Raw genomic sequence first — 25,984 nt, 5'->3', positions numbered from 1 at the left:
TACTACGCCAGACAATCATTGCATCATCCCCTATAAAACAGCCCCCCGTTATTTCTACTGTACCTGGAGTCCCGATCGCATGGACATAAGCGAAGACGATGTTCTTCTTCCCTTTGGCGGCGTCTTCTAACTTCCGCAGTTCCGGGGTGGAGGTGATGTATCGGACCTCGTTGTATAGTAAGACGCTGAAATATATGGACGGAGGCGCGGCGATGAGCAGGACGACAAATTAACCCCTTACTGACCAGAGTCTCAGCCATAAATGTTCAGATGCTGTACAGGGATTTTGCACATTCGCCATTTTTGCAGCAGAGTGAATCCGAGCCAGCTAAGACCCAGCAGTTCTGCCATGGTGGATGGTGACCAGTGGTCGCTGGGTCTAACAGAAGCAGCGGTATTGGACTTGGCTAAGCGAGGAGGCTGCAGAGAATATACCGGCATCAGCGCACAGGTTAGATGGTCCCCCCAGAGAAGGAAGCGCTCTTTATGGGGACAAAGGTGAGACGGTCCCCCAGAGGAGGAGGCGCTCTTTATGGGGGCACAGCTAGAAGCCGTACTAGGGCACAGAGCTGATGAATACCTGGACAGAGCAAATCAGGAACATGATCGGTGTCACACAACTTTACCAGCTGCGGAGAGAACCAAATATGGATGAATGAAGGATGAGATGGACGAGGAATCAACACCAACGGATGCTACTCACAATAAGACATTGGCCACGATGGCGTTCACATCAAATAGCGTATCTGTGGGGAAGGACCGCAGTAATCTGGATCCCCTGAAGAAGGAGAAGAAACAGCGCAGCAATGAGAGAAGACCCTGCCCCTCATATTCAGAGAGTACTCACAGTAATGGAGGAAGGAAGGATGGAAAAGAAGAATGGAAAGGAAGGGAGGAAGAATAGAAAGTATGGAAATGAAGGAAGGAAAGATGGAAAGGAAGGAAGGAAAGAAGGAAAGGAAAGATGGAACGATGGAAAGGAAGGAATGATGGAAAGGAAGGAAGGGAGGGTGGAAAGGAAGGAAAGGAAGGGAAGGATGGAAAGGAAGTAAGGAATGATGGAACAGATAAAAAGGAAGGAAGGAAGGATGGAAAGGAAGGAAAGAAGGATGGAAAGGAAGGAAAGAAGGATGGAAAGGAAGGAAAGAAGGATGGAAAGGAAGGAAAGAAGGATGGAAAGGAAGGAAAGAAGGATGGAAAGGAAGAAAGGTAGGATGGGAAGGAAGGAAGGAAGGAAGGAAGGAAGGAAGGGAAGGAAAGATGGAAAGGAAGGGAAGGAAAGATGGAAAGGAAGGAAGAATGGAAAGAAAGGAAAGATGGGAAGGAAGGAAAGGATGGAAAGGATGAAAAGGAAGAAAGGATGGAAAGGAAGGAAAGATGGAAAGGAAGCATGGAAAGGAAGGAAGGATGGAAAGGAAGGAAGGAAAAGAAAGAAGGATGGAAAGGAAGAAAGGATGGAAAGGAAGGAAGGATGGAAAAGAAAGAAGGATGGAAAGGAAGAAAGGAAGAATGTAAAGGAAGGAAAGATGTAAAGGAAGGAAAGGATGGATGGAAGGCATGGAAGGATGGAAAGGAAGGAAAGGAAGGAAGAATGGAAAGAAAGGAAGAATGGAAAAGAAGGAATGAAGGATGGAAAAGAAGGATGGAAGGAAAAGAAGGGAGGAAGGATGGAAAAGAAGGGAGGAAGGATGGAAAAGAAGGAAGGATGGAAAGGAAGGAAGGATGGAAAGGAAGGAAGGATGGAAAGAAAGAAAGGAAGGAAGGATGGAAAAGAAGGAATGAAGGATGGAAAAGAAGGATGGATGGAAAAGAAGGGAGGAAGGATGGAAAAGAAGGGAGGAAGGATGGAAAAGAAGGGAGGAAGGATGGAAAGGAAGAAAGGATGGAAAGGAAAGAAGGATGGATGGAAGGCAAGGAAGGATGGAAAGAAAGGAAGGAAGGATGGATGGAAAAGAAGGAAGGATGGATGGAAAAGAAGGAAGGATGGATGGATGGATGGATGGATGGATGGATGGAAAAGAAGGAAGGAAGGATGGAAAAGAAGGAAGGAAGGATGGAAAGGAAGGAAGGATGAAAGGAATAATGAAAAGGAAGGAAGGATGGAAAAGAAGGAATGAAGGATAGAAAGGAAAGGAAGGATGAAAAGGAAAGGAAGGAAGAATGAAAGGAAGGAAAGGAAGGATGGATGGAAATGAAGGAAGGATGGATGGATGGAAACGAAAGAAGGAAGAATGGAAAGGAAGGAAGGAAAAGAAGGAATGAAGGATGGAAAGGAAAGGAAGGATGGAAAGGAAAGGAAGGATGGAAAGGAAAGGAAGGATGGAAAGGAAGGGAAGGATGGAAAGGAAGGATGAAAAGGAAGGAAGGATGAAAAGGAAGAATGAAAGGAAGGATGGAAAAGAAGGAAGGAAAGATGGAAAGGAAGGATGGAAAGGAAGAAAGGATGAAAAGGAAGGAAGGATGGAAAAGAAAGAAGGATGGAAAGGATGGAAGGATGTAAAGGAAGGAAGGAAGGGTGGAAAGGAAGAAAGGAAAGGTGGAAAGAAAGGAAGGGTGGAAAGGAAGGGGATGAAGGAAGGAAGAAGGATGGAAAAGAAGGGAGGAAGGATGGAAAGGAAGAATGCAAATGACAGAAAGGAAGGAAGGATGGAAAGGAAGGAAGGAAGGATGGAAAGGAAGGAAGGAAAGACGGAAGGAAGGACAGAAGGATGGATGGAAAGGAAGGAAGGATGGAAAAGAAAAAAGGATGGAAAAGAAAAAAGGATGGAAAAGAAAAAAGGATGGAAAAGAAAAAAGGATGGAAAAGAAAAAAGGATGGAAAAGAAAAAAGGATGGAAAAGAAAAAAAGGATGGAAAATAAAAAAGGATGGAAAGGAAAGGAAAGGAAGGATGGAAAGGAAGGAAGGAAGGATGGAAATGAAGGAAGGAAGGATGGATGGAAATGAAAGAAGGAAGAATGGAAAGGAAGGAAGGAAAAGAAGGAATGAAGGATGGAAAGGAAAGGAAGGATGAAAAGGAAAGGAAGGAAGGAAGAATGAAAGGAAGGAAGGAAGGAAGGGGAGGAAGAATGGATAGGAAGGAAGGAAGGGGAGGAAGGATGGAAAGGAAGGAAGATTGGAAAGGAAGGAAAGATGGGATGGAAAGGAAGGAAGGATGGGAAGGAAGGAAGGAAGGATGGAAAGGAAGGAAGGAAGAATGGAAGGATGGATGGAAAAGAAGGAAGGAAGGATGGAAAAGAAGGAAGGATAGAAAAGAAGGAAGGAAGGATGGAAAGGAAGGAAGGATGGAAAAGAAGGAAGGAAGGAAGGATGGAAAGGAAGGAAGGATGAAAGGAATAATGAAAAGGAAGGAAGGATGGAAAGGAAGGAAGGATGAAAGGAATAATGAAAAGGAAGGAAGGATGGAAAAGAAGGAATGAAGGATGGAAAGGAAGGATGAAAAGGAAAGGAAGGAAGAATGAAAGGAAGGAAGGAAGGAAGGGGAGGAAGAATGGATAGGAAGGAAGGAAGGGGAGGAAGGATGGAAAGGAAGGAAGATTGGAAAGGAAGGAAAGATGGGATGGAAAGGAAGGAAGGATGGGAAGGAAGGATGGAAGGGAAGGAAGGAAGAATGGAAGGATGGATGGAAAAGAAGGAAGGATGGAAAAGAAGGAAGGAAGGATAGAAAAGAAGGAAGGAAGGATGGAAAAGAAGGAAGGAAGGATGGAAAAGAAGGAAGGAAGGATGGAAAAGAAGGAAGGAAGGATGAAAGGAATAATGAAAAGGAAGGATGGAAAAGAAGGAATGAAGGATGGAAAGGAAAGGAAGGATGAAAAGGAAAGGAAGGAAGAATGAAAGGAAGGAAGGAAGGGGAGGAAGAATGGATAGGAAGGAAGGAAGGGGAGGAAGGATGGAAAGGAAGGAAGATTGGAAAGGAAGGAAGATTGGAAAGGAAGGAAAGATGGGATGGAAAGGAAGGAAGGATGGGAAGGAAGGAAGGATGGAAAGGAAGGAAGGAAGAATGGAAGGATGGATGGAAAAGAAGGAAGGAAGGATGGAAAAGAAGGAAGGATAGAAAAGAAGGAAGGATGGAAAGGAAGGAAGGAAGGATGGAAAAGAAGGAAGGAAGGAAGGAAGGAAGGAAGGATGGAAGGATGAAAGGAATAATGAAAAGGAAGGAAGGATGGAAAAGAAGGATGAAAAGGAAAGGAAAGAAGAATGAAAGGAAGGAAAGGAAGGATTGAAAGGAAGGAAGGAAGGATGGAAAGGAAGTAAGGATGGAAAAGAAGGAAGGAAGGATGGAAAAGAAGGAAGGAAGGATGGAAATGAAGGAAGGAAGGATGGAAATGAAGGAAGGATGGAAAGGAAGGAAGGATAGAAAGAAAGGAAGGATAGAAAGAAAGGAAGGATGGAAAGAAAGGAAGGATAGAAAGAAAGGAAGGATGGAAAGAAAGGAAGGATGGAAAGAAAGGAAGGGATGGATGGAAAGGAAAGAAGGAAGGAAGGAAGTGGTGGAAGGAAGGAAGGGAACGGAAACAAAAAAAGGTAAGAAATAACTGAAAAAGGAAAGATAGGATTGGATAGATAGATAGCTAGCTAGATAGATAGTGTGAGGCAGTGAGGGGATCATATGTGAGGGTCGATATGTGCCCCCAGGATGCGGACGGAGTCCCATTAAACCCGATGGAGCACCTTGGGTTCACAGCAGGACACCTGTGAGTTACAAAGAAAGAGTGAATTGGGTCCAAGTAGTGACTGAGTCAGATTTTTAGGAAAACCCATTAAGGGCTTTTATTTTTAGAGGGATTTGCAGGTTTGGTAGTTGGGCAAATCCCTCTCTCCACTCCAGGTTTTGGAAGTGGCTCTATGGCCACAATTTCATTTAAAACTGTCAGATTTTGCCTTGGGTGGGTCAGTGTTTGAGTTTGCAAGCTACAGAGCAGGAGGCTCAGTGCACCCAGGCCTGTGTGGAGCTAATACAAAGCCAGGGACTTCCTGGCGGCTGACGCACTCAAAAGGCACGGCGATTGCTATTGTCAACGGCAACGGGTTTTGAGTTCTGTACTGTGTTTGTGGAAACCCGGATGCGATCTGGAGGATATCACTCCTACGTGTGAGTTCTGAAAAATAAAGATTCCATTTATGTTGAACTTTTTGTGGTCCCTGCCTGTGGCATTGTACCAACCCCGCTGCACTACATATGGTTGGAGAATGCGGGCAGTGTGAACTGAGGCACACTCAAAGCCCTCTGCATGTCGTTTATTAGGTCTGCCGCGCTGCAGCCCAAACCTGCCGACAAAATGGAGGAGCTATTGAAGCAGTTGGTCCTCACTCAGCGACAACAGCAGGAGCAGCAGCAACTGCAACAACAGCACAATCATAATCATCAGCTGTTGTATCAGCAGCAGCAGAAGACTAATGATCTCATTCTACAGCAGATTGCAGCTCTGCGAGATCTTAATATGTATGTATGGGCCCAGCAGGTGTTCCAGCGGTCCTTTGCGGAGTATCACCCTGCCAGGTCTCAGGCATATGACATGCTGCAGCTGGTAAAAAAAAATGGCTTCAGCTTGAGACCTTAACCCCTTTCCAGATGGTAGAGAGGGTGGTGGTTGATCAGCTTCTAAGAACTCTGCCAGCCACTAGTCAGCGTTGGGTGGGCCAAGGGATCCCGGCACACTAGACCATGTGGTCAGTCTAACTGAGTGGTATACGGCCACTCAGGACTTTATACAGGACTCTGCTCCATTGCGGTTATAACGTCGGGCCCTGCAAGCCCAGGAGCCTGGGAAAGGTCCACGATCGTCTGCTGGGGCCAATCCAGACCGAGCCCGTACTGAGGGGGTACCCCGAAGTGAGAGTGACAAGAGACCTGTTTCCCCTAAACTGGTCCCAGGGTCAAGTCGTTTTGCAGCTGTTAGGTGTTGGCGGTGCCAAGAGCCAGGACATGTAGCTACCAACTGCCCCATGACAGCTGAACTCATGGACTGCGGGTTTACTCGGCGTGTGTTGATGTATGCCCAGGCTGTCTTCACCGCGGATTCTTTCGTCCCTGCGGGTCTACCACATCTGTGCCAGGTGCGTGTCAACGGACACCAGACCGAGGCCCTCCTGGACTCAGGGAGGCTAGTGACACTTGTGCATGGGTCATTAATCACGGGCTTAGGACCCACTGGAAAGAAAGTGGGTGTTGTGTGCATTCATGGTGAACTCCGCGAGTATTTGAAAGAAGAGGTTTCATTTCTTACTCCATGCAGGGAGATTACACATGTGGTGGGGGTAGTTAAGACCCTTTTTTACAGGGCTGTCCTTGGAAGGGATTTGCCCCTCTTCTAGTCTCTGTGGAAAACTAAAATTAACCATCCCCAGACAAATATTGTTCTGGGTGCAGAGCCCGAAGATCCCAACACAGGGATTCCTGCTGTAAGGGTCACACCGATAGGGAAAGAGTGTGAACCCAATAGGTTTCCCCTAGAGGTGATGGCAGGAGAGGTCAAGGAGATCCCGACAATCCCCGAGCTGGAAATGCCGCAGGGAACTTTTGGGACAGCCCCGCTACAGGATCCCGCACTGACCCGGGTATGGGAAAAGATAATCGAGGTAAATGGGATGGCTCAGCAACCGGGTGCAGAGTCGGTGTTCCCACGCATGGCAATCAACCAAGAGTTACTATACAGGGTTGATAAAATCCAGGACAAGATGGTAGAACAACTGCCCCAATCCTACTGTGCGGTGCTCAAAATGGCTCATACCCACATGCTGCGAGGGCACTTGGGGAGCCAAAAAGACATAGGAGCGGTCCTTTCGCAGGAGGTGAACGGAGAAGAACATCCGGTCACCTACCTGAGTAGGAAACTCACCCCAGCCAAGAAGAATTAAAGCGAAGTGGAGGAGTGCCTGGACATTAAAGGGAATCTGTCACGCCAAAAATGTCCTATAAACTAAGGCCACCGGCATCAGGGGCTTATCTACAGCAATCTGTAATACTATAGATAAGCCCCCGATGTATCCTGAAAGATGAGAAAACAGTAATTAGACTTACTGGTAATTGTATTTCCAGGAATCCATCCTGACAGCACACTGGAGGACGTCCTTCTTATCCATGATGGGACAGGAAACACGAGAGGTTAAAAGGACCCTCCCCCTACCACCCTTCAGTGTTTTTCCAAAGTAACACATCTGGATGGATGCAAAAACAAGTTTTATTACAACAAAATAATCAATCATACAAATGTTACATCACATAAGTATAAAGATCAAACAATAGGGAGGGAACTAACAGTGCTGTCAGGATGGATTCCTGGAAATACAATTACCAGTAAGTCTAATTACTGTTTTCCAGGTCACCACCTGACAGCACACTGGAGAAATACCAAAGGAGAATGGTATTTAGGGTGGGACCACTGCTTGAAGTACCTTTCTACCAAAGGCCAACTGAGGCGAAACTACATCTAACTTATAGTGTTTAGAAAAGGTACTAAGATTAGACCATGATGCAGCTCTACAGATCTGGTCTGCCGTAGCCCCCCCTTTCTCCGCCCATGATGTGGCCATGGCCCTAGATGAGTGGGCTTTAAGATTAACTGGGGAATTCAAACCTTTAGCTTTGTAGGCTAAATCAATTGTAGATTTTATCCACCGTGCGATAGTCGCTTTAGACGTTTTTTTCCCCTTATTTGAACCCCTGAACTGAACGAACAAGTTATTGTCCTGTCTCCAGGGTCTAGATAGATCAAGGTAACTGAGTACTGACTCTCTTACATCAAGGTTATGAAAAAATCTTTCTTTTTGGTTTTTAGGGAATTGGCAAAATGACGGTAAAACAATCTCCTGATTCATATTAGTATTGGAGACGACCTTAGGGAGAAAGGCCGGATCTAGCCTTAGTACTATTTTATCATCAAAGATCTGTAAATACGGGTTCTGTACCGAAAGAGCCTGTAGTTCCCCCAATCTTTTTGCCGATGTGATCGCAACTAAAAACGCGATTTTAAGAGAGAGTTTGTTAATATCTATGTCTCCAGTTATATCCCAGGACTGATCACACAGAAAATTCAGGACCAGATTAAGATCCCACGGCGGGACTGATTTCCTAATGAATGGCCTTAGCCTCTGGACTGCTCTAGAGAATCTACTAATCCAGGGGTGGGTAGATAGAGAAAAATCAAAGAATGTACTTAGGGCCGCTATCTGGACTCTTAATGTACTTGGTCTAAGACCTTTTTGAAATCCTGACTGCAAGAAATCAAGAATTTTCGGGATATCTGGATGGTCAGTATCAACTGTCATCTCCCCACAGAATCCACAAAATGTTTTCCATATTTTTGTGTAGATTGCAGATGTCACCGGCTTTCTGCTGGCTTGAAGGGTAGAAATGACGTCATCTGAAAGACCTTTTGCTCTCAAGATCTTCCGTTCAGGATCCATGCTGCCAACTGAAGTGCTCCTGGGTTCTGGTGTAGAACTGGACCTTGTAGAAGAAGATCCTCTCTTACTGGTAACAGGAGAGGCTCTTCCACTGACAATTTTTTTAACAATGGAAACCAACTTCGTTTCGGCCAGTGAGGAGCTATGAGGATGACTTTGGCCTTGTCCTCGCAAATTTTCCTGAGTGTCCTTGGAATCAATGCTAGAGGCGGAAACGCATAGAGAAGACCGTTGCTCCAGGGTTGTGACAGGGCATCGATCGCAGCTGGACTTTCCCAGGGGTTTAGGGAGTAAAAGGTTTCGACTTTTGCGTTTTGCTTTGTAGCAAATAGATCCACAGTCGGCTTCCCCCAACGATGACAAAGATCCCTGAATACTTCGCTGTTCAGTTCCCACTCTGTAGGGGATACACTTTTCCTGCTCAGGAAATCTGCCAACTGGTTCTTGGATCCCTCCAGATGTACAGCCGAGATTGACCGCACCGACTTCTCTGCCCACTTGAAGATCTGTTCCGCCAGATCTTGTAATGCCAGATGTCTTGGGCCCCCCTGATGTCGAAGGAAGGCTACAGTCGTCGTATTGTCCGAGAAGATTTTTACATGCTTGTTCTTCAGCAAATGTTGTGCCGCCGTTAGGACCTTCCAAACCGCATGCAACTCTCTGTGGTTTGATGACTTCTTGCTGTCCTTTCTTCCCCAACGACCTTGGAAATATCTTCCTAGGACATGACCTCCCCAACCTTCCTGACTTGCGTCTGTCGTGACTGACACACTTGGGGTTTGAAGCCATGACACTCCTACCCGGAGATTTTTGGAGAGAGTCCACCACACCAGAGACCTCTTGATCTGAAAAGAAAGATTCAGTCTTTGATTTAGAGAATTTTGCCTCCTGTTCCAGCTCCTCAGAACTCCCTGCTGAAGCTGTCGGGAATTAAACTGGCTCCATCTCACGCAAGGGATGCAGGCCGTCATCAATCCCAGTATTCTCATCCCGTCTCTGATCGTATTTCGGCCTCGGGAGAAATGATGGACCTTTTTTATTATACCCTTTAGCCTGTCTTCCGGAAGGTAGGACATTCTTGTTTCTGAGTCGAGCATGACTCCTAGGAATTTTATTCTGGATTTCGGTATTAGATCCGATTTCTTCCAATTTATAATCCAACCGAGACTCTCTAGTGTGGAGATGAGGAACTGACAGTTGACCCTGAGCTGGTTTACTGACTCTGCCGCTATCAAAAAGTCGTCTAGATAAGGGATTACCATCACATCCCGATTTCTCAGATATGCGACTACCTCTACTATAAGTTTTGTAAAAACCCTGGGAGCCGACGCCAGGCCGAAGGGGAGACAGCGGAATTGAAAGTGAAAGATCTTCCCTTCCATGTTTACCGCAAACCGCAGGAATTTTTGGTGGTTTAGGCAAATGGGAACATGGTAATATGCACTCTTTAGATCTAGAGTGCACATCACCATACCCCTTCCCAACAGAGGAATGGTAGACCGAATTGACTCCATTTTGAATCTTTTGTATACCACCCAGTTGTTTAGGTGCTTCAGATTTATTATCGTTCTCGACTCTCCCGATGGTTTTGTTATTGAGAAGAGATTCGAGTAATGACCTCTGTACTCTTCTTGGGAGGGGACCGGAACAATTGCCGCCATTTTTAGGAGGTCCTGTATATCCGACCACATGGGGGATGATGATTTTAGATGTGTGCTGGACACCAGAAATCTTTCGGGCGGAAGGGAGGAAAATTCGATTTTGTACCCCTGGGACACCACCTGTAACACCCAAGGACTCGTTGTTATTCCCCTCCAACCTTCTAGGAATCCGGCTAGACGACCCCCTACTCTGATGGCGTCATTTCCTATGGTAGCTAGACCTCGGACCTGAGTAACTCGAGTCTTTGGTTTTGGGTCTACTGTCTCCCCCTTTCTGGTAGCTCCATCTACCTTGCTTCCCTTTACCCCTGTAATCCTGTTTCTGATTATAGCGGGGTCTCCGAAAGGGCTGGAATTTTTTAGGCTCTTCTTCGGGGAACCCCTTTTTTACGTCTGAGGCTTTCTCTAATATATCGTCGAGGACCGGTCCGAAGACCCTGCCCCCAGAGAAGGGTATGGAACACAATTTATTTTTGGAGTGCATATCACCCGACCAGTTTTTGAGCCAGATAGCTCTTCGGGCTGCATTAGAGAGAGATTGACCTCTAGCCGCGAACCTAACCGTCTCCGCGGACGCGTCTGCCAAAAAGGCGGTTGCCAATTTTAACAGAGGCAGAGATTTCATGATAGTATCTCTAGGAGTTTTGGCTATTAATTGATCCTGAAGATCATTTAGCCACAGGTCCATGGAGCGAGCCACTGATGTTGCTGCGATATTAGCTCCGATAACCGCCGAAGAACTCTCCCAGGTCCTTTTTAAAAGTCCATCTGCCTTTCTGTCCATGGGCTCTTTTAGATTGGAAGAGTCCTCAAAAGGGATTGAGGTTCTTCTGGACACTTTAGCCAATGGAATGTCTATTTTAGGTATATCGACCCATTCTTTAACCCCTTAAGCCCCGAGGGTGGTTTGCACGTTAATGACCGGGCCAATTTTTACAATTCTGACCACTGTCCCTTTATGAGGTTATAACTCTGGAACGCTTCAACGGATCTTGGCGATTCTGACACTGTTTTCTCGTGACATATTGTACTTCATGATAGTGGTAAAATTTATTCGATATAAGTTGCGTTTATTTGTGAAAAAAACGAATATTTGGCGAAAATTTTGAAAATTTCGCAATTTTCCAACTTTGAATTTTTATGCCCTTAAATCACAGACATATGTCACGCAAAATACTTAATAAGTAACATTTCCCACATGTCTACTTTACATCAGCACAATTTTGGAACCAAAATTTTTTTTTGTGACGGCGTTATAAGGGTTAAAAGTTGACCAGCAATTTCTCATTTTTACAACACCATTTTTTTTTAGGGACCACATCTCATTTGAAGTCATTTTGAGGGGTCTATATGATAGAAAATACCCAAGTGTGACACCATTCTAAAAACTGCACCCCTCAAGGTACTCAAAACCACTTTCAAGAAGTTTATTAACCCTTCAGGTGTTTCACAGGAATTTTTGGAATGTTTAAATAAAAATGAACATATAACTTTTTTTCACACAAAATTTATTTCAGATCCAATTTGTTTTATTTTACCAAGGGTAACAGGAGAAAATAGACCCCAAAATTTGTTGTACAATTTGTCCTGAGTATGCTGATACCCCATATGTGGGGGTAATCCACTGTTTGGGCGCATGGCAGAGCTCGGAAGGAAAGGAGCGCCATTTGACTTTTCAATGCAAAATTGACTGGAATTGAGATGGGACGCCATGTTGCATTTGGAGAGCCCCTGATGTGCCTAAACATTGAAACCCCCCACAAGTGACACCATTTTGGAAAGTAGACCCCCTAAGGAACTTATCTAGATGTGTGGTGAGCACTTTGACCCAACAAGTGCTTTACAGAAGTTTATAATGCAGAGCCGTAAAAATAAAAAATCATATTTTTTCACAAAAATGATCTTTTCACCCCCAATTTTTTATTTTCCCAAGGGTAAGAGAAGAAATTGGACCCCAAAAATTGTTGTGCAATTTGTCCTGAGTACACTGATACCCCATATGTGGGTGTAAACCATTGTTTGGGCGCAGGGCAGAGCTCAGAAGGGAAGGAGCGCCATTTGACTTTTCAATGCAAAATTGACTGGAATTGAGATGGGACGCCATGTTGCGTTTGGAGAGCCCCTAATGTGCCTAAACATTGAAACCCCCCCACAAGTGACACCATTTTGGAAAGTAGACCCCTTAAGGAACTTATCTAGATGTGTGTTGAGCACTTTGACCCAACAAGTGCTTCACAGAAGTTTATAATGCAGAGCCGTAAAAATAAAAAATCATATTTTTTCACAAAAATGATCTTTTCACCCCCATTTTTTTATTTCCCCAAGGGTAAGAGAAGAAATTAGACCACAAAAGTTGTTGTGCAATTTGTCCTGAGTACGACGATACCCCATATGTGGGTGTAAACCATTGTTTGGGCGCATAGCAGAGCTCAGAAGGGAAGAAGCGCTATTTTACTTTTCAATGCAAAATTGACTGGAATTAAGATGGGATGCCATGTTGCGTTTGGAGAGCCCCTGATGTGCCTAAACATTAAACCCCCCCACAAGTGACACCATTTTGGAAAGTAGACCCCCTAAGGAACTTATCTAGATGTGTTTTGAGAGCTTTGAACCCCCAAGTGTTTCACTACAGTTTATAACGCAGAGCCGTGAAAACATTTTTTTATTTTTTTTTCACAAAAATGAAATTTAGCCCCCAGTTTTGTATTTTCACAAGGGTATCAGGATAAATTGGACCCTAAAAGTTGTTGTCCAATTTGTCCTGAGTACGCTGATACCCCCTATGTGGGGGGGAACCACTGTTTGGGCGCATGACAGAGCTCGGAAGGGAAGGAGCGCCATTTGGAATGCAGACTTAAATGGATTGGTCTGCAGGCGTCACGTTGCATTTGCAGAGCCCCTGATGTACCCAAACAGTACAAACCCCCCACAAGTGACCCCATATTGGAAACTAGACCTCCCAAGGAACTTATCTAGATGTGTTGTGAGAACTTTGAACCCCCAAGTGTTTCACTACAGTTTACAACGCAGAGCCGTGAAAATAAAACATATTTTTTTTCCCACAAAAATGATTTTTAGCCCCCCAAATTTTTATTTTCCCAAGGATAACAAGAGAACTTGGACCCCAGAAGTTGTTGTTCAATTTGTCCCTAGTACGCTGATACCCCATATGTTGGGGTAAACCCCTTTTTGGACGCACGGGAGAGCTCGGAAGGGAAGGAGCACTGTTTTACTTTTTCAACGCAGAATTGGCTGGAATTGAGATTGGACGCCATGTCGCGTTTGGAGAGCCCCTGATGTGCCTGAACAGTGGAAACTCCCCAATTCTACCTGAAACCCTACCCCTAACCTCACCCCTAACCGTTTACTGAACATTTTCTGACAGTCATAAGTGCCACGTATATAAGTGCCACGTATATAAGTGCCACGTATATAAGTGCCACGTATTTAAGAGCCACGTATTTAAGTGCCACGTATTTAAGTGCCACGTATTTAAGTGCCACGTATTTAAGTGCCACGATATTTCAGTGCCACGTATTTCAGTGCCACGTATTTCAGTGCCACGTATTTCAGGCACTGAAAAATACGTGGCACGTAAATACTTCAGTGCCACGATATTTCAGTGCCACGATATTTCAGTGCCACGATATTTCAGTGCCACGATATTTCAGGCACTGAAAAATACGTGGCACGTAAATACGTGGCACGTAAATACGTGGCACGTAAATACGTGGCACTTAAATACGTGGCACTTAAATACGTGGCACTTAAATACGTGGCACTTAAATACGTGGCACTTAAATACGTGGCACTTAAATACGTGGCCACTGAAATATCGTGGCACTTATATACGTATATACGTATATAAACGTATATTTCAGTGCCACGTATTTCAGTGCCACGTATTTCAGGTTAGGGGTAGGGTTAGGGGTAGGGTTAGGGTTTTTTGTTTTTTTCTTGTTTTCTTGTGTTTTTCTATAAAAACGCATGCGTTTTACCGCGTTTACATGCATTTTTTCACACATGCGGTTTTTTAAAAAACGCATGCAGATAAAAACGCAAGTGTGAAACCAGACTAAGGCCATGTGCACACGTTCAGGATTTTTAGCGTTTTTTTCGCGTTTTTTCGCTATAAAAACGTGATAAAAACGCGAAAAAAACGCTAACATATGCCTCCTATTATTTACAAGGTATTCCGCATTTTTTGTGCAAATGTTGCGATTTTTTCCGCGAAAAAATCGCATAGCGGAAAAAAAAGCAACATGTTCATTAAAAATGCGGAATTGCAGGGATTCCGCACACCTGGGAGTCCACTGATCTGCTTACTTCCCGCACGGGGCTGTGCCCACGATGCGGGAAGTAAGCAGATTATGTGCGGTTGGTACCCAGGGTGGAGGAGAGGAGACTCTCCTCCACGGACTGGGCACCATATAAGTGGTCAAAAAATAAGAAATAAAATAAAAAATAGTCCTATACTCACCCTCGATGTCCCGCGCAGTGTTCCCGCCTCACCGCTGCACGCTGCCGTTCGGTTCCTGTAGCTGATGTGCGGCGAAGGACCTTGCCGATGACGTCACTGTCCTGTGATTGGTCGTGAGCGGTCATGTGACCGCTCACGTGACCGTGACGTCACGGAAGGCCCTGTGCGCACAGACCAGCTATAGGAAGACGAACGGACGCCGCTGATGAGATGTCTGGGTGAGTATAAGCATTTTTTTATTTTTTTTATTATTTTTAAACATTCTATCTTTTACTATAGATGCTGCATAAGCTGCATCTATAGTAAAAAGTTGGTCACACTTGTCAAACAGTATGTTTGACAAGTGTGACCAACTTGTCAGTCAGTTTTCCAAGCGATGCTACAGATCGCTTGGAAAACTTTAGCATTCTGCAAGCTAATTACGCTTGCAGAATGCTAAAAAAACGCGAAAAAAACGGAAAAAAAACGCAAAAAAAAAAATGCGGATTTCTTGCAGAAAATTTCCGGTTTTCTTCAGGAAATTTCTGCAAGAAATCCTGAATGTGTGCACATACCCTAAAAGACGCTTTTTATAGCAAAAAAGTTTTTGCGTCTCCACATTTTGAGACCTATAATTTTTCCACATTTTGGTCCACAGAGTCATGTGAGGTCTTGTTTTTTGCGGGACGAGTTGACGTTTTTATTGGTAACATTTTCGGACACGTGACCATTTTTTATCACTTTTTATTCCGATTTTTGTGAGGCAGAATAACCAAAAACCAGCTATTCATGAATTTCTTTTGGGAGAGGCGTTTATACCGTTCTGCGCTTGGTAAAATTGATAAAGCAGTTTTATTCGTCGGGTCAGTACGATTACAGCGATACCTCATTTATATCATTTTTTTATGTTTTGACGCTTTTATACGATAAAAACTATTTTATAGAAAAAATAATTATTTTGGCATCGCTTTATTCTGAGGACTATAACTTTTTTATTTTTTTGCTGATGATGCTGTATGGCGGCTCGTTTTTTGCGGGACAAGATGACGTTTTCAGCGGTAACATGGTTATTTATATCCGTCTTTTTGATCGCGTGTTATTCCACTTTTTGTTCGGCGGTATGGTAATAAAGCGTTGTTTTTTGCCTCGTTTTTTTTTTTTTTTCTTACGGTGTTTACTGAAGGGGTTAACTAGTGGGCCAGTTTTATAGGTTGGGTCGTTACGGACGCGGCGATACTAAATATGTGTACTTTTATTGTTTTTGTTTGTTTTTTTTAGATAAAGAAATGTATTTATGGGAATAATATTTTTTTTTTTATTATTATTTATTTTTTTTTACTTTTTTACTTTGTCCCAGGGGGGGACATCACAGATCGCAGATCTGATAGTGTGCACAGCACTCTATCAGATCCGCGATCATACTTTCATCGGAGCAGGCTGCAGCTTTCATCTGCAGCCTGCTCCGACCCGGAAGTGCTCCCTGCAGGACCCGGATACAGCCCCTCGGCCATTTTGGATCCGGGGCCTGCAGGGAGAAGACGTTCGGTACGAGGTGAGTACATCACCTTGTACCGATCGTCTCAGGGAAGCACGCAGGGAGCCCCCTCCCTGCACGATGCTTCCCTGTACCGCCGGTACACCGCGATCATGTTTGATCGCGGTGTGCCGGGGGTTAATGTGCCGGGGGCGGTCCGTGACCGCTCCTGGCACATAGTGCCGGATGTCAGCTGCGATATGCAGCCGACACCCGGCCGCGATCGGCCGCGCTCCCCCCGTGAGCGCGGCCGATCGCGTATGACGTACTATCCCGTCACCGGGAATTAAGGCCCACCCCACCTCGACGGTATAGTACGTCATACGGGCTTAACTTCATCCGGGTCAAACGGCAAGCGGAGTCGGAAATCTTTAGGGATAGTCAATCTCTTCTCCGCCTCCTCCCATTCATCCAAAATCATGGATCTGATATGGGAATTTACTGGAAACACTTTTGCAGTCTGTGAGCGCAGGCCACCAAACATTTCGTCCTGAACTGAACAAGATGGTTGTGGATCCTCAATCTGCATAGCATGCCGCACAGCCTCCAACAGTTCTCCTGTGTCTGCCGCAGAGAATAAGTATTTTCTCCCTCTCTGTGGGGGGTCTCTGCTCTCCTCTTCCTCCTCTATATCCGATACAGCAGATAACGAATCTCCTGAAGAGTAATCGACCCTCTGCCTTTTGCTCGGTCTCTCTGAAGGTGAGGCTTGAGGTAGTGCCAGACCTGATACAGAAGCCTGGACCTCCTCTCTTATCATGGCTCTCATATTTGACATAAGAGAAGCCTGCTCCTCTCCTATGATTCTGCAGGTGCACGCTTCACATAGGGGTTTCTGCCAGGTATCTTTCAGTTTGGCTGCGCAAATAGGACATTTTTTGCTTTTGCCCAGCTTCTTTAACGGTTTTTCTGGTAATGAGGCCGCCTATAGAAAAATAACAAAACTCCAGGATAATGCCCCATTTTTTTTTTTTTTAAATGTCCATAATACCGGTCCCCTGGTCTACTTACTAGCGCCGTGGACTCCTGCCCTTCTCTAGCTGCGTCCTCCATGATGCACCGGAGATCGCTTACTGCACATACCTTATATTTCTGCTCGTCTGTTCATCTGTACAGCGCTCCTGCGCTCACTACCGCTTCCTGTTTCGGAGACGCCGCCCGCCCCCCTCAGCCGCAAACCGGAAGTGACGCGGCCGGAAAGAGAGGATGGTGCAGCGACGATTTGCTTCCTCATGCCGGCCGCATGGAGACGCCGACGTCCGCAGAGGCAACCGGCAGGATCGCATGCACCAGGGGGCGTGACGGAAGGATCGAGAGCCCCCGGCAGGGGGAAGCAATCCTCATACCAGGAGCAGCGCTACACTGGTAGGCAGAGGGACCCTCGGGCGGGTGTCGGCCAGCGGGTGCCTCATGGAGGGAAGGGTGAGGCAAAGCCCCCCGATCCACAATCCCCCCGCACAGAACGGTAGCTCCTCTCGCCATTCCTATCCATAATGGGACAGGAAAAACACTGAAGGGTGGTAGGGGGAGGGTCCTTTTAACCTCTCGTGTTTCCTGTCCCATCATGGATAAGAAGGACGTCCTCCAGTGTGCTGTCAGGTGGTGACCTGGAAAAACATATTATATTATACTCACCCAGGGGCGGTCCCGCTGCGGTCCGGTCCGATGGGCCTCGCGGTCCGGCACCTCCCATCTTCTTACGATGACGTCCTCTTCTTGTCTTCACGCTGCGGCTCTTGCGCAGGCGTACTTTGTCTGCCCTGTTGAGGGCAGAGCAAAGTACTGCAGTGCGCAGGTGCCGGGAAAGGTCAGAGAGGCCTGACGCCTGCGCACTGCAGTACTTTGCTCTGCCCTCAACAGGGCAGACAAAGTACGCCTGCGCAAGAGCCGCGGCAGGAAGACAAGAAGAGGACGTGATCATATGAAGATGGGAGGCCCCGGACCGTGACGCCCATCAGACCCGGACCGCAGCGGGACCGCCCCTGGGTGAGTATAATCTAACCTGTTTTTCTTATCTTTCAGGTGACATCGGGGCTTATCTACAAAAGTTCAACCCCATAAGTCTGAACAGAGGGGGAGGGGGGGGATATGTGAGGGTCGATATGTGTCCCCCAAGATGCAGACAAAGTCCTATTAAACCCACTGGAGTGCCTTGCATTCACAGCAGGATGCCTGTGAGTCACAAGCCAAAATAAAAGAAAGAGTGGATTGGGTCCAAGTAGTGACTCAGTCAGATTATTAGGAAAACCCGTTAGGGGCTTTTATTTTTAGAAGGATTTGCAGGTTTGGTAGTGGGCGTATCCCTCTCTCCACTCCGGGTTTTGGAAGTGGCTCTATAGCCACAATTCCATTTAAATCTGTCAGTTTGGCCTTGGGTGTGTCAGTGTTGGAGTTTGCAAGCTGCAGAGCAGGAGGCTTAGTGCACCCACGTCTGTGTGGAGCTAACACAGAGCCTGGAACGTGAAGGTGGTTGACGCACCCAAAAGGCACAGCGGGGCCATTGTCCACGGCAACGGGTTTTGAGTTCTTGACTGTGTTTGTGGAAACCTGTCTACGATCCGGAGGACATCACTCCTATGTGTGAGTTCTGAAAATAAAGACACCGTTTATGTTGAACTTTCTGTGGTCCCTGCCTATCTGTCACACTGCACCAACCCCGCTGCACTACGATAGATAGATAGATAGATAGATAGATAGATAGATAGATAGATAGATAGATAGATAGATAGATAGATAGATAGATAGATAGATTTAGCACATTAACAAATGCAAGGAGGGTACAAACGCCTTCCAAACAAAATATCTAGATTTTGTCAGAGTATGTAAAAATGAGAAAAGGTAGGCAGCACTACCATAGTTACCAAAGCAGAAGGACTTTATTTAGCCCATGTGGCGTGGCGACGTTTTGGGTAAAATGAAACCTTCTCAAACATTTTTTCTAGATAGACAGATAGGAAAAAGGAAGAAATGAAATAAGAGAGCAATATAGGAACAAAGGAATGAAAGAAGTAAAGAATAATGAAGCGAGAGAGAAAGAAAGGACAGGTGGTGGGAGAGAATGTAGAGTAGTGAAGAAAAGGGAGGGAAGAAAAAGGGAAAGTAAACAAAGAAGGAATGAGACGACATATTGAAGGAATGGACAAAGAGAAGGAGCATAGGTGGAAAGAAGGGAGAAATAAGTGAGAAAGGAGAGTTGGTAAAGTAAGAGGAAGAAACAAAAAATAGGCTCACCAGCCAGATCCGCTTCTGGGCTCCGTATAAGAGACTGATGTCTGGTTTTCTATGACGTTTCTGGGCTTCAGCGCTCCATGTGACTGCAGATTGCTGAATCCAGACAGTGGGTTGTGTGCACACAGTCAGGACTGCGCTCTGTCTCCTGCTCCAGCAGTCACATGCGCTTTATACACTTGCGGCCACGTACCGAGAAGCAACTGTTCCTGGTTCTCTCAATGTTCTGAAGCTTCCCAGTGTGTGACCACAAATATTTACATGTGACAGCATGCTAGAGGAGACAGAGCGCAGACCTGTGAGAGCAGACCTGTGTGCACATGGCCCAGTGTCAGGATTTGTGGCAATATCCAATCACACGGAGCGCTGAGGCCCAGAAAAGTCATATCAGAACAGGTAAGGTTTCCTATACCGACTGCTGCTTGGCCCTCTCCCGCCCGAGCGCTGAACCCCAGAAAACCCCTCGAATTACTGTACAGTGAAAAGTTCCACAACGTTATACAAAACTTTTTGCTAAACTTGCTGTCGGTGAACGTGAACATCATTGTCTACATCCAGAAATGTCTCCGTCCTGAGTGTTTGCTGCACTGTGTGACCCCGACCTCATATAACGAGACCCCAGTTCTGTTCTCACCTGAATAAATAGGCGTTATCCTCCGCACAGAACCGCAGCGCCGCTTCCTCGCCACAGATGACCTAGGACACAACACATCAATGCTGGAGTCTCTCAGGGATCATCTCGATGCACCCAACACCAATCCCAATGCCTCAGTCTTACCACGTTAAAGGGACAGTAAGTATGAAATCCATCTATTGTACTAGTTATCCGCCACTTTAGTCACACATAAAAGTCAGAGTCTCTAGGAAACCCCAACAAAAATTCCCTCCACCCAATGACTACTACCAGACCTTCCATCCACAGCATAGTCGGGGGATGCTGAGAGTTGTAGTTCTTCACTGAATATTGACGGCATTATCTGCTGTAATAGAGATTTCTATACCTTGGCTACGGAGATCCCGTAATCCTGCAAGACGGGGGACGACTTCTGTAACTCCTCCAGGAATATGACATTACCGGAAAGACCTGCAGCAAAACGGATCATAAAAACACTGACATAAAGCCCCAGGGCCGACGCGGCTACTAGAAGTGTAATACGATTTACCAACGATCACGACCTGCGATACGACCTGGCCGTGATCGTTGGTAAGTGGTTGTGTGGTCGCTGGGGAGCTGTCACACAGACCGCTCTCCAGCGACCAACGATGCCGAGGTTCGCTGGTAACCAGGGTAAACATCAGGTTACTAAGCGCAGGGCCGCGCTTAGTAACCCGATGTTTACCTTGGTTACCAGCGTAAAAGTAAAAAAAAACAAACAGTACATACTCACCATCTGATGTCCGTCAGGTCCCTTGCCGTCTGCTTCCCGCTGTGACTGAGTGCCGCCGTACAGTGAGAGCAGAGCGCAGCGGTGACGTCACCGCTGTGATCTGCTCTCACTTTCCGGCCGGCAGACAGTCAGAGCGGGAAGCAGACGGCAAGGGACCTGACGGACATCAGATGGTGAGTATGTACGTTTTTTTTTTTTTTACTTTTACGCTGGTAACCACGGTAAACATCGGGTTACTAAGCGCGGCCCTGCGCTTAGTAACCCGATGTTTACCCTGGTTACAAGCGAACGCATCGCTGGATCGCTGTCACACACAACGATCCAGCGATGACAGCGGGAGATCCAGCGACGAAAGAAAGTTTCAAACGATCTGCTACGACGTACGATTCTCAGCAGGGTCCCTGATCGCTGCTGCGTGTCAGACACTGCGAGATCGTAACTATATCGCTAGAACGTCACGAATCGTACCGTCGTAGCGATGAAAATGCCACTGTGTGACGGTACAGAAGTGAACAAAACAATGGATGTTCATTATCTAATAAGAGACAATGAAAAACCTGTACAGACAGAAGACTTCTCACAGCTGAGAGTCTGCTACAATTGTATCCAGTCTAAACAACCCTTTCTGAGCTTAGGGTCCTAATACTACAAAGCATTTACACACCCGCGCTGCTGAAGTACAGGAGAGATGTCGTCCCTGGTTGCAGGAAGTCAGAATAGTCATCTGTGGTCAGTACGGGGAGAACGTGGGCAGCTCCAACCACCAAACATCTGCTCATATAGAGGAACAGCAAAAGGAATCCACGGGACACAGTCATCATCTAATATGTAAGACTGCATGGAGGAAAACTGAAAGAGAAGAGATGAGATGTCAAATACCAGGGGCAGTCACTGTGTACATACATTACATTACTGATCCTGAGTTACATCCTGTATTATACCCCAGAGCTGCACTCACTATTCTGCTGGTGCAGTCACTGTGTACATACATTACATTACTGATCCTGAGTTACATCCTGTATTATACCCAGAGCTGCACTCACTATTCTGCTGGTGTAGTCACTGTGTACATACATTACATTACTGATCCTGAGTTACATCCCGTATTATACCCCAGAGCTGCACTCACTATTCTGCTGGTGCAGTCACTGTGTACATACATTACTGATCCTGAGTTACATCCCGTATTATACCCAGAGCTGCACTCACTATTCTGCTGGTGTAGTCACTGTGTACATACATTACATTACTGATCCTGAGTTACATCCCGTATTATACCCCAAAGCTGCACTCACTATTCTGCTGGTGCAGTCACTGTGTACATACATTACATTACTGATCCTGAGTTACATCCTGTATTATACCCCAGAGCTGCACTCACTATTCTGCTGCTGCAGTCACTGTGTACATACATTACATTACTGATCCTGAGTTACATCCTGTATTATACCCCAGAGCTGCACTCACTATTCTGCTGGTGCAGTCACTGTGTACATACATTACATTACTGATCCTGAGTTACATCCTGTATTATACCCAGAGCTGCACTCACTATTCTGCTGGTACAGTCACTGTGTACATACATTACATTACTGATCCTGAGTTACATCCTGTATTATACCCCAGAGCTGCACTCCCACTCACTATTCTGCTGCTGCAGTCACTGTGTACATACATTACATTACTGATCCTGAGTTACATCCTGTATTATACCCCAGAGCTGCACTCACTATTCTGCTGCTGCAGTCACTGTGTACATACATTACATTACTGATCCTGAGTTACATCCTGTATTATACCCCAGAGCTGCACTCACTATTCTGCTGCTGCAGTCACTGTGTACATACATTACATTACTGATCCTGAGTTACATCCTGTATTATACCCCAGAGCTGCACTCACTATTCTGCTGGTGCAGTCACTGTGTACATACATTACTGATCCTGAGTTACCTCCTGTATTATACCCCAGAGCTGCGCTCACTATTCTGCTGGTGCAGTCACTGTGTACATACATTACATTACTGATCTTGAGTTACATCCTGTATTATACTCCAGAGCTGCACTCACTATTCTGCTGGTGCAGTCACTGTGTACATACATTACTATACATAATTTCATTATTATATGTCCCCTTGTCTATATGTCCCCACATCTATGTCCCATTGTCTATATGTTCCCACAGCCCTCATCTATATGTACCAACGGCCCCTCTTCTATATGTCCCCACGTCTATATGTCCACACAGCTCCTCTTCTATATGTCCCCAAGTCTATATGTCCCATTTTCTATGTCCCCACAGCCCCTCTTTTATATGTCCCCATGTCTATATGTCCCCTCGTCTATATGTCCCCACATCATGTCTTATGTCCCCACATCTATATGTCCCCACCGCCCCTCTTCTATATGTCCCCACGTCTATATGTCCCCTCGTCTATATGTCCCCACAGCCCCTCTTTTATATGTCCCCAAGTCTAGATGTCCCTATGTCTATAAGTCCCTACGTCTATATGTCCCCCAGAGCCCCTCTTCTATATGGCCCCACGTCTATATGTTCCATGCCTATGTGTCCCCACGTCTATATGTTCCCACAGCCCCTCTTCTATATGTCCCCACATCTATATGTCCCCTTGTCTATGTCCCCACGTCTATGTCCCATCGCCTATATGTCCCCACAGCCCCTCTTCTATATATCCCCACAGCCCCTCTTCTATATGTTCCCATGTCTATATGTTCTCCTGTCTATGTCCCCTTGTCTAGGCCCCCACAGCCCCTCGTCTATACATCCCCACTTCTATATGTTCCCATGTCTATATGTTCCCCATCTATGTCCCCTTGTCTAGACCCCCACAGCCCCTCGTCTATACATCCCCACTTCTATATGTTCCCATGTCTATATGTTCCCCATCTATGTCCCCTGGTCTAGACCCCCACAGCCCCTCGTCTATACATCCCCACAGCCCCTCTTCTATATGTTCCCATGTCTATATGTTCCCCGTCTATGCCCCCTTGTCTATGCCCCCACAGCCCCTCGTCTATATGTCCCATTGTCTATATGTCCCCACGTCTATATGTCCCCCATCTATGTCACGTCTATATGTCCCCACGTCTACGTCCCCTTGTCTATATGTCCCATTGTCTATATGTCCCCCACTTTCCATGGCCTATATATCCCCACAGCCCCTCGTCTATATATCCCCACAGCCCCTCTTCTATATGTTCCCATGTCTATGTTCCCCGTCTATGCCCCCACAGCCCCTCGTCTATATGTACACCGTCTATATGTCCCATTGTCTATATGTCCCCACGTCTATATGTCTCCCACAGCCCCTCTTCTATATGCCCCCACGTCTGAAATGCCCCCTCGTCTATATGTCCCCACTGCTCCTCTTCTATATGTCCCCTCGTCTATGTCCCCACAGCCCCTCTTCTATATGCCCCCATGTCTATATGCCCCCTCGTCTATATATCCCCACTGCACATCTTCTATATGTCCCCTCGTCTATGTCCCCACAGCCCCTCTTCTATATGCCCCCATGTCTATATGTCCCCACAGCCCCTCGTCTATATGTCCCCACGTCTATATGTCCCCCACAGCCCCTAGTCTATATGTCCCCACATCTATATGTCCCCTCATCTATGTCACGTCTATATGTCCCCCCACGTCTATATGTCCCCACATATATATATGTCCTCACTGCCCCTCTTCTAATGTCCTCATGTCTATATGTCCCCTCGTCTATATGTCCCCACAGCCCCTTGTCTATATGTCCCCACATCTATGTCACGTCTATATGTCCCCCACGTCTATATGTCCCCACATATATATGTCCTCACTGCCCCTCTTCTAATGTCCTCATGTCTACATGTCCCATTAGTCTATATGCCCCTCTTTTATATGTCCCCATGTCTGTCCCCTCTTCTGTATGGCCTTACGTCTATGTGTCCCCACGTCTATATGTCCCCACATCTATATGTCCCCTCATTTATGTCACGTCTATATGTCCCCCACAGCCCCTCTTTTATATGTCCTCATGTCCCCACAGCCCCTCTTCTATATGTCCCCACATCTATATGTCCCCTCGTCTATGTCCCCCACAGCCCCTCTTTTATATGTCCTCATGTCCCCACAGCCCCTCTTCTATATGTCCCCACATCTATATGTCCCCTCGTCTATGTCCCCCACAGCCCCTCTTTTATATGTCCTCATGTCCCCACAGCCCCTCTTCTATATGTCCCCACATCTATATGTCCCCTCGTCTATATGTCCCCTACAGTCCCTCGTTTATATTTCCCCAGGTCTATATGTCCCCTCATCTATGTCACATCTCTTCGATATGTCCCCACGTCTATATGTCCCCACAGCCCCTCTTCTATATGTCCCCATGTCTATATGTCCCCTCGTCCATATGTCCCCACAGCCCCTCTTCGATATGTCCCCACGTCTATATGTCCCCACAGCCCCTCTTCTATATGTCCCCATGTCTATATGTCCCCTCGTCTATATGTCCCCACAGCCCCTCTTCGATATGTCCCCACGTCTATATGTCCCCACAGCCCCTCTTCGATATGTCCCCACGTCTATATGTCCCCACAGCCCCTCTTCTATATGTCCCCATGTCTATATGTCCCCTCGTCTATATGTCCCCACGTCTATATGTCCCCACAGCCCCTCTTCTATATGTCCCCACGTCTATATGTCCCCACAGCCCCTCTTCTATATGTCCCCATGTCTATATGTCCCCTCGTCTATATGTCCCCACGTCTATATGTCCCATTGCCTATATGTCCCCACGTCTATATGTCCCATTGCCTATATGTCCCCACGTCTATTCGTCCTCCCGTGCTGACACGCACCTAGTACGGGCAGCAGCAGCCAGGCCCGGTCGGAGCGCTCACATCCCAGGCTGAACCTCTCCTGCAGCCGCAGCACATTGAGCACAACGCTGTTTCCTGGTATCAGGTCTGCGCTGGATGATGAGCCCACGCCCCTTTCGATGACGTCATCCCGTCACAGGTCTTTGCGCCTGCCTGGAGCTAGTCACCACCGTCCTGCAGTCCGCCGGGGCATGCTGGGAGTTGTGGTCCCTCTGTGACCGGATGCCGGGTATCACTCACCACCTCACTGACAGCAGCAGAGCCTCAAAGTCCCGCCCTTCCATCGTCATAGCGATTACCCAGGACCAATCACCATCCGCAAGTGGGCGGGGTCACAGCTCAGACAAAAGGAGTAACAGACGTCCTAATCAACTAATGAGATCTCCGTTCTTCCTGCTGGGCGGAGTTGACTCCGTCCAATCGTGTAAGAGC

General features: G+C 46.4%; 1 protein-coding gene across 3 annotated transcripts in view; it reads right to left on the bottom strand.

Moving 5' to 3' along the window:
• The window catches only part of TXNDC16 (thioredoxin domain containing 16), a 75,858-nt gene extending 49,933 nt beyond the window's left edge, over window positions 1-25,925 (bottom strand). Inside the window, exons 1-6 of one of the 3 annotated variants that reach the window (XM_077270000.1) lie at window positions 25,793-25,925; window positions 21,340-21,524; window positions 20,289-20,371; window positions 19,922-19,983; window positions 704-778; window positions 64-185 (exon numbers count right to left, since the gene is read on the bottom strand). In XM_077270000.1, coding sequence (XP_077126115.1) covers window positions 64-185; window positions 704-778; window positions 19,922-19,983; window positions 20,289-20,371; window positions 21,340-21,496 — 499 coding nt within the window. In that variant the 5' untranslated portion in view covers window positions 21,497-21,524; window positions 25,793-25,925. Of the gene's footprint in view, window positions 1-63; window positions 186-703; window positions 779-19,921; window positions 19,984-20,288; window positions 20,372-21,339; window positions 21,525-25,531 lie in introns of all 3 variants that reach the window. The other 2 variants (XM_077270007.1, XM_077270017.1) reach the window with 2 other exon arrangements.
• Between the last annotated feature and the right edge of the window lie 59 nt (window positions 25,926-25,984).

This window comes from Ranitomeya variabilis, chromosome 1 (assembly GCF_051348905.1).
Source record: "Ranitomeya variabilis isolate aRanVar5 chromosome 1, aRanVar5.hap1, whole genome shotgun sequence".
NCBI lineage: Eukaryota > Metazoa > Chordata > Amphibia > Anura > Dendrobatidae > Ranitomeya > Ranitomeya variabilis.
This window is presented reverse-complemented; position numbering and strand designations above follow the sequence as displayed.